The following is a 13,614-nucleotide window of genomic DNA, read 5'->3' as shown; positions in this document are numbered from 1 at the left end:
GTTCTAGGCGTACAGCTAGTTCGGAATAGGAAGCCTAATCCGAACTAGCTAGTCCGCGGCACGGGGTCCGAACTAGCCGGCATTTAAAAATGGCGCCGGCCGGCATCATGCAAATGAAGCCCGGGAAATTCAAATCCCGGGCTTCATTTGCAACTCCGAATGACTACATTACCCCCCTAGTTTGAACTAGGGGTGTAGTGTAGAAATACCCTATCTGTGTTGGGAAAGCTGTTCTGGTGGGTAGATAGTTGGTATCTGACAGACTGGAGGGCCAACAGACTTGCCAGGCCCTTGGGCAAGACAGGGGGCCCCAGGACTCTATGCTCTTGGAAGGGTGAAGCTGGGAACCACTGGGTCTCAGAACCATCCAGAGCGTGACACATGCTAGAAGAAGCGTGACACATGCTACGGCCCCTAGAAGAAGTATCCTACCTGGAACGTGCCACGCTCCTGCCTCTCCTCCCACCAGCTCTTTGTTTAGATTTTTTTTAAAACAAACTCCAGAAATCAGATGTGCTTCTCCTGGTTTCAGGTTTTATTATTGGAAACTCACAGTTTGGCTAACCACCTGGTACTAGCAGTCTCGGAAGATTCCAATGACCAGGGTAACACTTGAATCTAGTGATCAATCTCTATAAGAGGTGATTATGAACTCTGATTATTTTTTCTTTATTAAACCATAGGTGTTCTCACCAACTTAAATGTGATCTTCAGCTTGAAGAAACAATTTTCTTATTCCCTAGGAAATGGTGCAGTTAAAATGTATCTGCAGGGCTCTATGCTTTAGGACCAACACACTCCACAAACAATCTGAAAAGTGATTTTTGCAGCATCGAACTACTAAATGCAGTGCTCTTTTCACCAAATCAGCAAGAAGCAGCTGTGCTGGTCACAGGGATAGAGGTACAAGCTGCAGAGGAACATAATCAACAGCAGGGCTGGTCCAGCTCATTTTCCCACCATGCTGCTGCTGCCAACTACAGGCAGTGCCCAAGTTACGCGGATCTGACTTATGTCGGATCCGCAGTTACGAACGGGGTTTGCTGCCTGTCTCCCTGGTCTGCTGAGACGGGGAGCAGAGCCTCTGAGGACGCCGGCAGCGGGACAGCCGCAGCGTGTCTGGGCTGTCCGCTGCCCGCGTGCTCCCTGGCTTTGCTCCCCGTCTCCCTGGTCTGCTGGTCTCCAACAGACCAGGGGGACGGGGATCAAAGCCGCGGAGGACCCGGGCGGCGGGACCGCGGTGCATTTCGGTCCGCTGCCCGCGTCTCCCTGGTCTGCGGGGGGGAGGGGGGGGCTTTTCTCCGGACGCCTGTGGTAGAGCAGCTGGGGCACTGCCGGTTGGTCCCGCAGCACCGCTCTGGGCGCTACTGGACCAACCCGGCAGCACCCCAGCTGCTCTGCCCCAGGCGTCCTGATTCAGCCACTGCTGATCAGTTTCAGCAGGGGCTGAATCAGGACGCCTGGGGCAGAGCAGCTGGGGTGCTGGTGGGTTGGGTTGGTCCAGTAGCACCGAGGAGCTGAAACTGACCAGTGCTGACTACAGGAAGCCCGAGGCAGAGTTGCTCTGCCCCGGGCTTCCTGGAATCAGCCGCTGATCAGTTTCAGCAGCAGCTGACTTATGGATGCCTGGGGTTTGTAAGTTGAATCGGTATGTAAGTCGGAACTGGCGTCCAGATTCAGCCTGTTGAAACTGATCAGAGGCTGATTCCAGGAAGCCCGGGGCAGAGCAACTCTGCCTCGGGCTTCCTGTAGTCAGCCGCTGGTCAGTTTCAGCAGCAGCTGAATCTGGACGCCAGTTCCGACTTACATACAGATTCAACTTAAGAACAAACCTACAGTCCCTATCTTGTACGTAACCCGGGGACTGCCTGTATTTGTCACCAATATCAGACTAGGTTTACCAGGTTGCTTTTGAAGAACTTGTATCCTACAAGTCAAAGGGAGGGATGTTGGATCTTGCTCTTGAATTTCAGTAAGGTAAAAAGAGATTTGATGTATTTGTTCAAACCACAGAGCTCTCCACACAATGGCATTTTACTCTGAAATATAACATGTCTTGGACAGATGTCAGAACTCTTAGTTAGCACATACATAGTCTCAAAGGAGCTATCAAATTTTCTGAAGCCAAATCAGGACACAACAGAGCTCACTGTTTCATTTCCCAGGTTCTAACCAATTTAATGTTCCCTTCACATCCTCAGGTCTTGTCTAGGACAAAAGCATTGTTCAAAGTTTTCCCTCCATTCCCCAGACTAGTTCCACTCAACCAGCAATTCTGGTAACCCTAGTATAAATAGGCTGCTGCAGCTATTTCAAGCCCCAATAGGTGGTAGTGGCCAAGGATCTGTAGTAGATATGCTAAACTTTTAATAGCTAGAGATAAACAAATGCTCAAATTATTTGAGGTCACCAGACCACTTTGTACCACAAATACTAATAACTTTAAGTTACTACTAACCCAAGGCAGAACGAGGTTAATAGATTTTAAGGCCAGAAGGGATCCGTACAATCGTCTGATCTGACCTCCTGCATAACAGAGGCCAAAGATTTTCACCCAGTGACTCCTGTATCAAGCTTCTGGTTGAAATTTAGCACAACATCGTATCTTGATTTAAAGACCTCATGTGATAGAGAATCTAATACATCTTTTGATAGGTAGTTTCAATGCTTAATTGCCCTCCCTGCTGAAAATTGGTGCTTTATTTCCCATTTCAATTTGTCCAGCTTCAACTTCTAGCCATTGCCAACTTTGTTATGCCTAGTAGAGGGCTCTTTAATCTAGCATACAATCAGGGATCTTCTCCTGTGCAGGTACTCAGAGTCACCTCTTAACCTCTCTTGATAATCTAAATAGATTGAGCTTCTTAAACCTCTCACAGGAAGGTAGGTTCTTAATAACTTGCATCATTCTTGTGACTCTTCTGAGCCCTTTCCAATTTTCAATATCTTTTTACAAGTAGTGTGCACCTCACAACTATTCAGCAATGTCTTCCACTGACCTCACAAAATGATTATTATTCTGTAGATTTCATTCATTGTATCTTATTCCAGTATTCCAATTTAATCAGAAAATAATGCTAAGAAACAGCAAGGTCCATTTTTTTGATGGTGGTAACAGACCAATTCAGATGTAGGACAAATGTTCCCCTAAGCTCAATTTGTTCATCATGCAAAATAAAGAACTTCACAACAAAACCAGCAGCTGCCTCTCAGGCTGTGAAGCCCAATCCATTTTCATTGTTTACAAAGAGGGGAAAAAAACCCAAAGCAAAAAGACGACAAGCAGCAACTCCAGATTTTTCAGTGAGCGTTTAAAGTACATTGTTTAAAGACACTACTACTAAGACAGATCTTTCTATTCAAGCATTTTTCTTTAACATATGCTATGGAAGTCTCAAGCTATGACAGTCTAAGTTACAGCTGTCTCAAAGCTCAAACTGCTTGTTCTGATGAGTCTGACAAAAGGCTGATTACAATTATAAGAGAAAGAGTGGGTTTCCAGAAGCTTAACATATCAGTTTCTAAACCCAAACAGTATTTAGAGTGCATGCATCACTACATACATAAGAAAACTTCAGGTAATAGGCATGCATTAATGTGTTTCTCCAATCTAGAAACAAAATGTTAACAACAATAGATATAGGGATGCACAATACACATTGGAGGACAGAAATGAGTTCTACAGTTACACATTATATAAGTTCAGATATTGCTATTTTCACCCTATGCTAATCTTGTCCTTAGTTACAAATTTTGTGTCCAACACACTAGCCACTTGTGGCTATTTGGCCATACGAGTATGGCTGCTTGGCTTGAACAATGTGGCTATTTGGCTGGTTGAATGTGGCTAGTGGCTACTTCTTCAGAATTGGCTGGACACAACAGTATTAGAATCATAAAGCAGACTAAATTCTGGGTCTATAACCATGCCAGATTTAGCAGTTTTGATATTTCATGGGTAAAGAGATTAAGGTTATCAAATACGTTCAACTTCCTACTGCAGCACTCCCAACTACTCCAGTACTGAGGGGTTTGGCTCAAAAGAACTGTGCTGAAGTTTCTTCATTGTGAACAAATCTGCACAGGAGTCTAGGAAAGCAAGTCAACCTTCATTTGAACTTAGGTGTTCAGAGGGAAAAGCTACTGATCTTACCACTAAGGTGGCCAACCTTGATTCACCTTACAGTTAACCTTCAAAGAGGTTCATGCAATGTAAAGAAGAACAGAAATGTTTTCTTCCCATTGAATTTGTATTTGTTTTTTTATGTTAAAAATGTAAGTCAATTCTTCCCTTTTTTGCTGGAGTTCTTTATTGGAGGACTCACATGTGGAGAATCTCTCTCAAGTTCAGCTCCTATGCAAATAGGTGAGAAGAAATGCTGAAGAAAACATTCCCACCCACCAAACTATTGATTCAGAAATTTGAGTTGTTGGACCAAAAATATAAATATAAATATATATTTCCAAAAGTCTGAATCATCTTCTGCTCATTTGATCAGGTTTCACTGGCACAAGATCTCTGGATGTTACAATCTGACTGGTTTTGCTGTCACTAATGGATATACAGGGCAGGGACCCATGTCATCCTCCATGTCTGCAGAGTATACTGCACAATAGGACCTTGACTCTGGATGTTATCTCAGTACAAACAACTGACAACAACAACAAATGACAGCAAATAAAATTCATCTAGACAAAATATCAATTTCTAAATGTAAAAAAACTATGGAAACAGAACCCTTTCCTTGCAGATGCCTCCTACCCTCTCTCTTTTTGAATATGTTCCAGGCCTTTTTTATACAAGCAAAAAAGGGCAAAGCACCACATTTTTTCAGATCATTTTTAAAGTCTCTTGAGCTTCTTCTGCCTCCTCTTTGCATTTCATGACAATAAAATATCAGCTTTACAGTTGAATGACCAGCAAACAGAACAGAAATGTAGTTTGGAACAAAGGGGAATCGCCTATTATAAGCATATACATTTTATTTTTAGTAGGTTACATGACCAAAAACTTTGACAAAATGTACAGTCACTGTACAATATATAATTGCAGCTAACACACATTTCCCTTAGGGTCCATAAGCCAGCAGGAGCAAAAGCAGGGGTGGGAAGCCATTTGCCTCTCAGCAATCTGTTCACAATGGAGTTAAATGCTGTGAAATCTATAAAGGGTATGAAAAAGTAGGGCTTTATGCATGTCAGCACTGTCATAGTCACAGCAGCAGGAAGTAGCAAGGGAGGAGGAATCCATTAGCAATTCTCACAGTTATGTTCAACCATATTATACATATCCCCAGCTAATTAATCTGTTAAAACAGAGTATCAATATATGTTCACTTGAAATATGCTCATAAAAATATAAATAATTGCAACCAAATCATGCTACAGATCAGACCCACCAATTCTTAGATGTAAAGTTAAGTGTTATGATGAATGTGCAAGCATCTAGCAAAGTAATTTCATATCATGTGGTCTGAAGGCTTTATTAGGTACCAAAAAAATGTAGCAGTACAGAACCACTTCTCATCTTCACTCTAAATATTTTTCTTAAAAAGACTGAATTCCCTAATTTCAGAACTTTAAAGAAAAAAGAGAGGTACAAGCCAAAACAAAACCTAGAGGAAGGCATGTTTCTCTCCGATCCTCTGATAGCATTAACCGGAAATTCCTCAAATCCGAATACACACCTTTTGGCAGGTCATCCCAAAATGTTAAAAGTCTCGAGGCTTTCACAACCAGTTTACTTTCATCCACAAAGAAAAGTATGCGGATGGTTTACTTGAATGGTAACTCTAGAGTTCAGTTTCCTAAATCCACCCCCTTTTCAGTGTGTAAACATTCAATAAAGAAATGTGTGTTCTGTGCAGAGATATTACATTAGCTAGCAATGCAGACTGGTGCAAGGCTCAGGAAGACAAACATCCTTCTACTATCTCCAGAAGTAGAAATCTCCTTTTCAACATATGTTACTTACTAATCTCTCATATGACAGGATATGAAATTTAGGCAAAGTGTTTTGCAGAGAGGCTCATTCATTCTGAGGAATATACCTCAAGGACCTGGTTCTGTCACCTTTATTCATTCTGAGTTGCACATTACTCCAAGTAGGCCCACTGACTTTCATCCCCAGGTCTGGCAGCTGACAAAACACTGTACCTGGGACTTTTTCTTCCTATATATAGTATTTTAACGAAGTTATCACCAACTTGGCCATTGCCAGTTATTTTTCAAGGTAACTTATGCTGCATATTGTTTTATAAAGGGTGGAAACAAAAACTTGGGCTCTGCAAATGAACAGCCAATCTGTAGTTGGAATGAAAGCTGTCCTAAAAGCACAGAAGGTTATCATTCTGTAGCATATATTTACAAGAGCCAGTCTTGCAACATGCAGGTCTTTTCCCTCTGTGATCTTGCTTCATTGCTCTTCTTTCCTCCCATCTGTCTAATCATCCTTATAGAAATACCTTCTCCAGTTTGTCACAATCACAACAGGAGATGTCAGATTTCTCCATTGGACTGGTCTCAAAATATCTGTTCCATCCCAAACTATCACTATGTTAATCCTCCCTGTAATTTTTTTTCTTGAAGTACAGAATGGAATTGTTTCTCAAAAGATTAACTTAACTGATGTAGTACCAGCAGATTGAAGTGCAATATTTGTTTTTCCTTTCAGGTTGGGTGGAGCTTTAGCCCTCACTTATAGTCATGACTGCTTTGCTTCCATAGTTGTATAGGGGTTAAAAATGACAACTTTAATTCTCAGCTTCTCTATGCAAATACTTAAGTTCCTACTTTTCCAACCTCAGTTTTCCTTGTTGAACAAATATTTCCTTTTGGTTTTTGTTTTGTTTTGAAATCAATCCCAGTAATACCACGCATAATTAAGGCAATGAAAGGTACTGTTCTATTTGATTTTCATTCTTTTAGATCTCTATTTTTCTATAGATAAAATAATGTAGGTTGATTTTAATGAGGAGTCTGGTGTATGGTTTCTTCTGTCCACTGTACAGTAAATAGCTGCTTTTATGAGCTCATGCTTTTTCCTCAATTTAAGTTACACTCTGAGGGGTTTGACTTTTGCCTATAACATTAGGGGCTTTTATATGGCAGAGACAACGGGGGTTCTCTCATTGAGTATGGAACATTCCAAGTATCCACACTATCACTTCCTTTGGCTTTCTGTATCTTCCCTATGGTGAACGATTCCTTCAAGAATTATGATGAAATTACTTTCTTAAAACAGATACATGGAGCTCTACTCCTTTGCTTGGTAATGGTGTGTTCAATAAGATTCCTAGGTTCACACTTGCACAGTCCATGATATAAATACTAAGAGCCTATCCAGAAAGGAAAATAGGTCAGCTATTTTTTCTATGAGAGGATACAGCCAAGGCACCATCCTGGTCTCCAATGACTAAGGTAGGAGTGTGTGTGAGTGAGCGAGTGAGCAAGCGAGCGCTGTTTTGGGGACATAAGCATGCATTTTGTAACCAGGTGAGTGCGGTGAGCTGGCTACAGAAGCATGGCTGTAAGTGTTGTGATCCATAGGACTGCCAACTTTAAAGTCGCACAAAACCAAACACCCGCACCCCTGCCCCGTCCATTCTCTAAGGCCCTGCAGCTCGCTCACTCTATCCTCCTCCCTATATCGATCACTTTTCTCTCCCTCCCTCATTTTCACTGGGCTAGCTCAGGGGGCTTGGGTATGAGAGGGGGTGAGGAGTCCAGCTCGGGTGTGGGCTCCAGGGTGGGGCAAGGACTCTAATGTGAGGCCAGGGATGAGGGATTTGGAATGCAGGAGGGAGCTCTGGGCTGGGACTGAGGGGTTCAGAGGGCAGGAGGGGGATCAGGGCTGGGACAGGGGGTCAGGACATGGGAGGGGATCAGGGTGCAGGCTCCAAGGGAGGCTAACCTCAAGCAGCTCCTGAAAGCAGTGTCATGACCCCCACCAGATTCTACACTGAAGTGCAGCCAGGCAGCTCTGCCGTGTATGCTGCCCTGTCCACAGATGTTGCCCCCTCAGCTCCTATTGGCCATGGTTCCCAGTCAATGGGGGCTGTGCCGGCGGTGCTTGCAGTGGGAGCAGTATGCTGAACCCCTACACTTACAAGCTGTGGGAGGGGGGACATGTCAGCTGCTTCATAGGAGCCACACAGCACAGTGGCTAGCAGGAAATCTAACAGACCCTACTGCTAACCGGACACTCAACAGCCTAGTCAGTGGTGCTGACCAGAGCCACTAGGATCCCTTTTTGACCGTGTGTTCCGGTTTAAAACCAGAAACCTGGTCACCCTAGGATCCACCATGTAGTTTAACTCATCTATGCCATACTTATAGATGACGCATTACCACTAGTGAACATTCTGCTGGAAGGGACAGATACTGGTCAGACAGCTGGAGAGGCCTACTATTCACAATTCATTTTCAAGCCTGTTTTACATCATTTAACTACTTGTGTTCCCTATGAATGTACGATGCACTTCCATATAGAGAAAACTGCAGAGCCCTCTACAGACAAACTGTGCACCCCATAAACACTGGGTAATTATTAAAAGAAAAAAAACCATGATTTTCTTAACAAGCCATTCAAGGAGCATGACCTGTGAGACTGGAGGCATGTCAGAAGGGTAACAAATATTCATTAAGTTAGCATTATGCAACCAGCCCGACTTTATGAATGACAACAATAATAATGGGGTTAAAGTGACCCTACATCGTTTTCCATATTTGCAATTCAACATGCAGCCTCACAGGAACATTAAAGGCTTTAAAAAAGTAAAATGAGTTTTAACAACCCAAGTAACAAACAACGTTGAATGAGTTGCACGGCACTCTAGAGTTTCCATAATATTTTTTTATTCCTACATAATGTTAGTGTGATGGAGCAAAACCACAGCAAATGTGCTGAAGTGGAATTTCAATACTTTTTATATAGCACATTCTGGACTGGATTGTCTAAGTAGAACAGGGGTCTCTGAGATCTTGCAGTTAAGGCATAAGGTTGGGGGGTCATAAAATCTAAGTTCTTTTCATCACAGACTTCCTTACTCAACTAGATGAATCTAGCCATACCTCAGTTTACCTGTCTTTAAAATGGGGATAACAGCACTTATGCACTGGGATGTTATAAAGTTAAATTAACTGATATCAGTAAATGTGCTGAGATCCTTGGATGGAAAAAAGTTGCTATAAAAATGAAACATACTGGCTGAATCTAGCAGCACAACACCAGCGCTTACATTTCCAGCCTACATTCCCAAACAGGGTGAACCCCAGCATGGAAAGACTCTGCAGAAGGGATAACGAAGGATTCTCAAGGCAGGCCAGGGTGAACACTATGCTGCTCCTCAGCCAGCACAGGCCCACTATTCTGGAAAGAGAAAGGATAATCCAGAGGTTGGTGAACCTGCTGAACATGTCTCTGGAGATTTTTAGTTTTAAAAAACTCAGATTAATTTGGTGCACGCTAACACCAACAGGTTTTTCACTCTCTTTTTAGTGTCTTTTGGTGAACTATGCCCAGGTTCTTTCAAAAGACACAAAGCACCACGGGGAAGCACACAAGCATCAAGAGATGTATCCTGCCCCAACTACAGTAACTGAAATGTATGTGGGCTTCTATTAATGCCAAAATAAAACTTCACCCCATAATCTATTTTAAAGAGATAAATATTTTAAATAAAATGGTCACTGAAGTTATTCCACTTTTAGCAAGACTAATATAAAAATGAAGAAGGGGGAAAAATACAACTTAGAATACAACCTATGTTTTGCTAACACTGGCCACTGAATTAGGTGGTAAATGCTAGCTGTTCAAGTTTAGACCTTTCTAAGGATACTTGCAAGGGGTTAAATTCTAGTGTCAAATGCACATTGAGGCTCCCACCGAGAAGATATCGATATTTTTGTAAGGACACAATAAATCCCTACCTATTTATTACAAAAGAAAGGGGAAGAGAAGAGCTGCTGCATTGTGTAGTTTCTTCAGTTTTTCACACTGTGCTAGGAGGAATGTTGCATGGGGCTGAGAATTACAACAGCAGACTATGTCTTGCAAACAGGAAAAAAAAATAACCAGCAGTGTGACAAGTTTATCAAGGAAAGGCTGGAGGGCATAATTTCTCACTGAAGTTCTATTATTTTATCCTCAGGGTGAGCAATCCTTTCCCTTCAAAGCTAATCGCTCCAGTCTGAGTGTGTGCCTCTCACTGTGCCCTTTAAAAATAGGGGTTTGCCACAAAAATTCAGATGCATCTTTAATAGATGATATTTTAAGGCACAATCAGAGGGCCCTGGCTCTGCCAAATACTAGCCAGAATATCACACTAAACTATTGGCCTGCCAAGATGTCAATAGTGTTAAGCTATTTTAATTGCCATAGACTTGCCTCCACAAATACGATTGTGTTCAGAAAGCCACTTATTATTCCACACACCCCCTTACATTTCTGCACTCAAAGCTTTAACAGTAGAAACAAACAGAGTGAATTACATACAAATTAAGTATTTATTCAATTGTCTCTGTAGGCTGGCCCCTCCATATCTATTACCAGTTAATGCTGAGCAGCATCACACGATGCTCTCCAATCAATAAACATGCCAGATGTATCTGTCAACCTCCTACCTTGGCTCCATCCACACTGATAATCCGATAGCTGTTTCTTGTGCTGTCATAGAAGTAGGAAACAGTTACAGCCTGCTTGCTTGCAGGAACCCAGTTCTTCTTGGTGCTGGGGTCAATTTGGAAGACATGTGCTCTGGTGGTGAAGATGGGCTGTTCTCTGGAATAGGGAGGGACAGGAGAAATGGATGCATGAGTTTGTGGAAGATGAAATGTTGCAGAAGTCCACTCTTGATCAACCATGTTGAAAACAGAAGGCCTAACCTTACAGTTCAAATGAGATAACTCTGGAATTCTAAATGGAAAAAAAAAGACTGCACTAAAATTACTATCTGAATCAGCACTCTAGTGTTCTATGCCTATTCTTAGCCTTACAGTGTGACATTTAGCTCTCTGAACTTACTGACCTTGATCCTTTCTTGTGCCACTAGTACAAATGCAATTTTAGTTCCCATGTTCCTATAACTGGACACTATTAAAAACATCAGCACCTTTTTCTGCAAATTAGCACATCATTTCAATTAAATTACACTGACAAATGTCTTTGCCAGAATGATCTGCTTTTTCTAAAAACACATGGCTTTCTTTCCTCATACCACTATATGAATCATTACTTCAACTCACTGTCTATTCTCCTTAGAATGTTATCAAAGCAAGTGCCCAATATCACTATTTACATACTAAAATCTCAGCCCTTTGGTTTGTTCTGTTCTAGAGCTGTGCATGAAAATTTCATCAGACGCAAAAATAGCCAACCACGATGAAAAAAAAAATATTACATTTTAGTTCAAAAAGCTGGATTTATGGGTGATGTATCTGGTGTAGCACTCCACAACTTCATTTCCTAACTATAACACTGTTGGTTTTACCCAACACACAGTACAGGCTGCTTTGTTTTAAAGGACGACAGTAGTGTTGGAAGAACAGTATATGTGATACACAGGAAGCTATTTGGATTGAAGACTAAAAAGTGAGGCTTTATTAAGGGAATAGTGTCAGTAAATATTCTATTTCAAATTCAAATGTACCTTTCCATCCAAGTTAAATTTTAAATTGTAAAGCAAACTCAGCTGCATTTGTATAATCTTTTATTCTTTGACTCTGAACACTAACAGATTAATAGGTTATATAAAAAACCTGGAAGAAAGATTTCTACAAGGAGACATAGCCCATCATAGTAAAAGTAGAAATATAGCTGCCATTGTGAGAAATGTAGGAGGAGTTAACAACACTGACTACACAACTAGCAAAAACTTAAAAAATAACAAATAGTCTGGGAGCACTTTAAAGACTAACAAAACATGTACTGGTATCATGAGCTTTCAGAAGCACAGCCCCTCCTACTGCTGCAGCTACCTTTCTATATTTTTTGTGCACTAGCTCCATCAGAACTAGGGTGTGTGTCCTTGGGTTGGAAATTACACCTCCAGCTCAAAGGTAGACCTATCTCTAGGCTGTAAGATCTCCAGGACAGGCACTTTCTGCTCTGTTTGAATAATCTGGCTGTACATGTAATGACACTGGGCAAATATGATCCTCTACTTGTAGAATTAACTTAGCAAAGATGGTTTGCTGATGAAAAGACCATTGAGACCCCAAAAATCGGGAAGGGGGTGAAGAGAGTGCAGATTCAGAAGTAAAGTTTTATCCTTGTAACACATAGGCAAAGTTTTAAATTTTTTAGGAGTTGTTGAGGAAGTAACTGGATGGATGGCTGTGCCAAATTCAATAAATTTAATACTCATGAGGAAGACACTTCAAATAAAATCGAACTCTCTCATGTCAGTGAAGGATTATAATTTATTCCAGTTATTTCTTATCGGTAGCTCTATGAGACTAATGTTATATGCAATCCTAGACGTGTGAATTTGGCTCTCATTTCATATGCTAATATTTGTGCAGTGCTTAGCGAGAAAAAGGGGATATTTCTCTGTACTATACATAGCTTACTTCAACCATAAAATACTCAAGTTCAGAGGCCTAAAGCCTACTCAGTTGTCAAGGTTTTATTATGCAAATACAAGCGTGTCTATTCTCAGCCACACCAATAATCACTTTCGTAAAAATATGTGAGAATACCACCTGAGTAAGCAGCTAAGTTTTATCTGTAAAAGAGGAAGTCAGAAATTTCCCCTTTAAAATACTGCTTTTTGACTTTTCAAAAATATTAAAAATAGCTCAGCAGACAGGGAAAAATATTTTCCCCTTTGCCTGGCTCTATTTTTTGTAGGCATCACAAACATAACACTGTCACCTTTAGTCTGCACATTGACAGCTTCAGTATCTCTACTGCTGCTGTTGGTCATTTTGCCATTCTTACCTATCGCGATTCAGAAATCTCTGGGGAGTAATCAGACTAGCAACAATTGTGTTGCAGGTTGAGAAAGCCTAGATCAGACAAATAGACACTGGAGTTGTTTACTGATAAGGTAAATACCCAAAACAGAGGGTCATAGCCCCAATCATCTCCAGTATTCAGGTACCTGGAAATTTGGGGGTGAAGGAGGAAAGCCTAGAGAGAAAGATCCTTCCCTGGTGCCTAGGGTGCTCTGTGTGTGTGGGTGGCAGGGAGCATTTCAGTCATTTAAAAACACCTTCCGGTATCTACAAAAATAACATGGAGCAGCCAAAAAATGTTTAGGGGCAGCAACCTGGTAGAAATCCCAGCAGCTGGGGTGATGAGTAAGGTCTTGCCTTTTCAAGTAGCACTGATTTCTGAACACTGGGACCCCTCACTGAAGTTTAGGTCTCTGTATATTAAGATGCTCCATGCACTCCACTGAAGAAGGTGCGTATGCAACATGAAGTCAAGGTGGAAGGTGTGTAAGAAGGTGGATGTTGGGTGTGTAGGGAGGAACAGATTGATGGGCCAATTTAGAAAACAGGATTAGAAAAGATACTGGGGAACGACTTGGACCATAAAGAAATAAAGAGGAGTACATAAGTAGAACCCTGCAAATCCACAGATATCTGCAGGTATCAGCATACACGGAT

General features: G+C 41.6%; 1 protein-coding gene across 1 annotated transcript in view; it reads right to left on the bottom strand.

The window, feature by feature from the left end:
- HOMER2 (homer scaffold protein 2) overlaps positions 1–13,614 on the bottom strand; it is a 129,260-nt gene that overhangs the window by 54,295 nt on the left and 61,351 nt on the right. The window contains exon 2 of the mRNA XM_075897142.1: positions 10,624–10,780. Within this exon, the coding sequence (XP_075753257.1) occupies positions 10,624–10,780 (157 nt within the window). The remainder of the gene's footprint in view (positions 1–10,623; positions 10,781–13,614) is intronic.

The sequence above is a fragment of the Pelodiscus sinensis genome, chromosome 14 (assembly GCF_049634645.1).
Source record: "Pelodiscus sinensis isolate JC-2024 chromosome 14, ASM4963464v1, whole genome shotgun sequence".
In the NCBI taxonomy this organism is placed as follows: domain Eukaryota; kingdom Metazoa; phylum Chordata; order Testudines; family Trionychidae; genus Pelodiscus; species Pelodiscus sinensis.
This window is presented reverse-complemented; position numbering and strand designations above follow the sequence as displayed.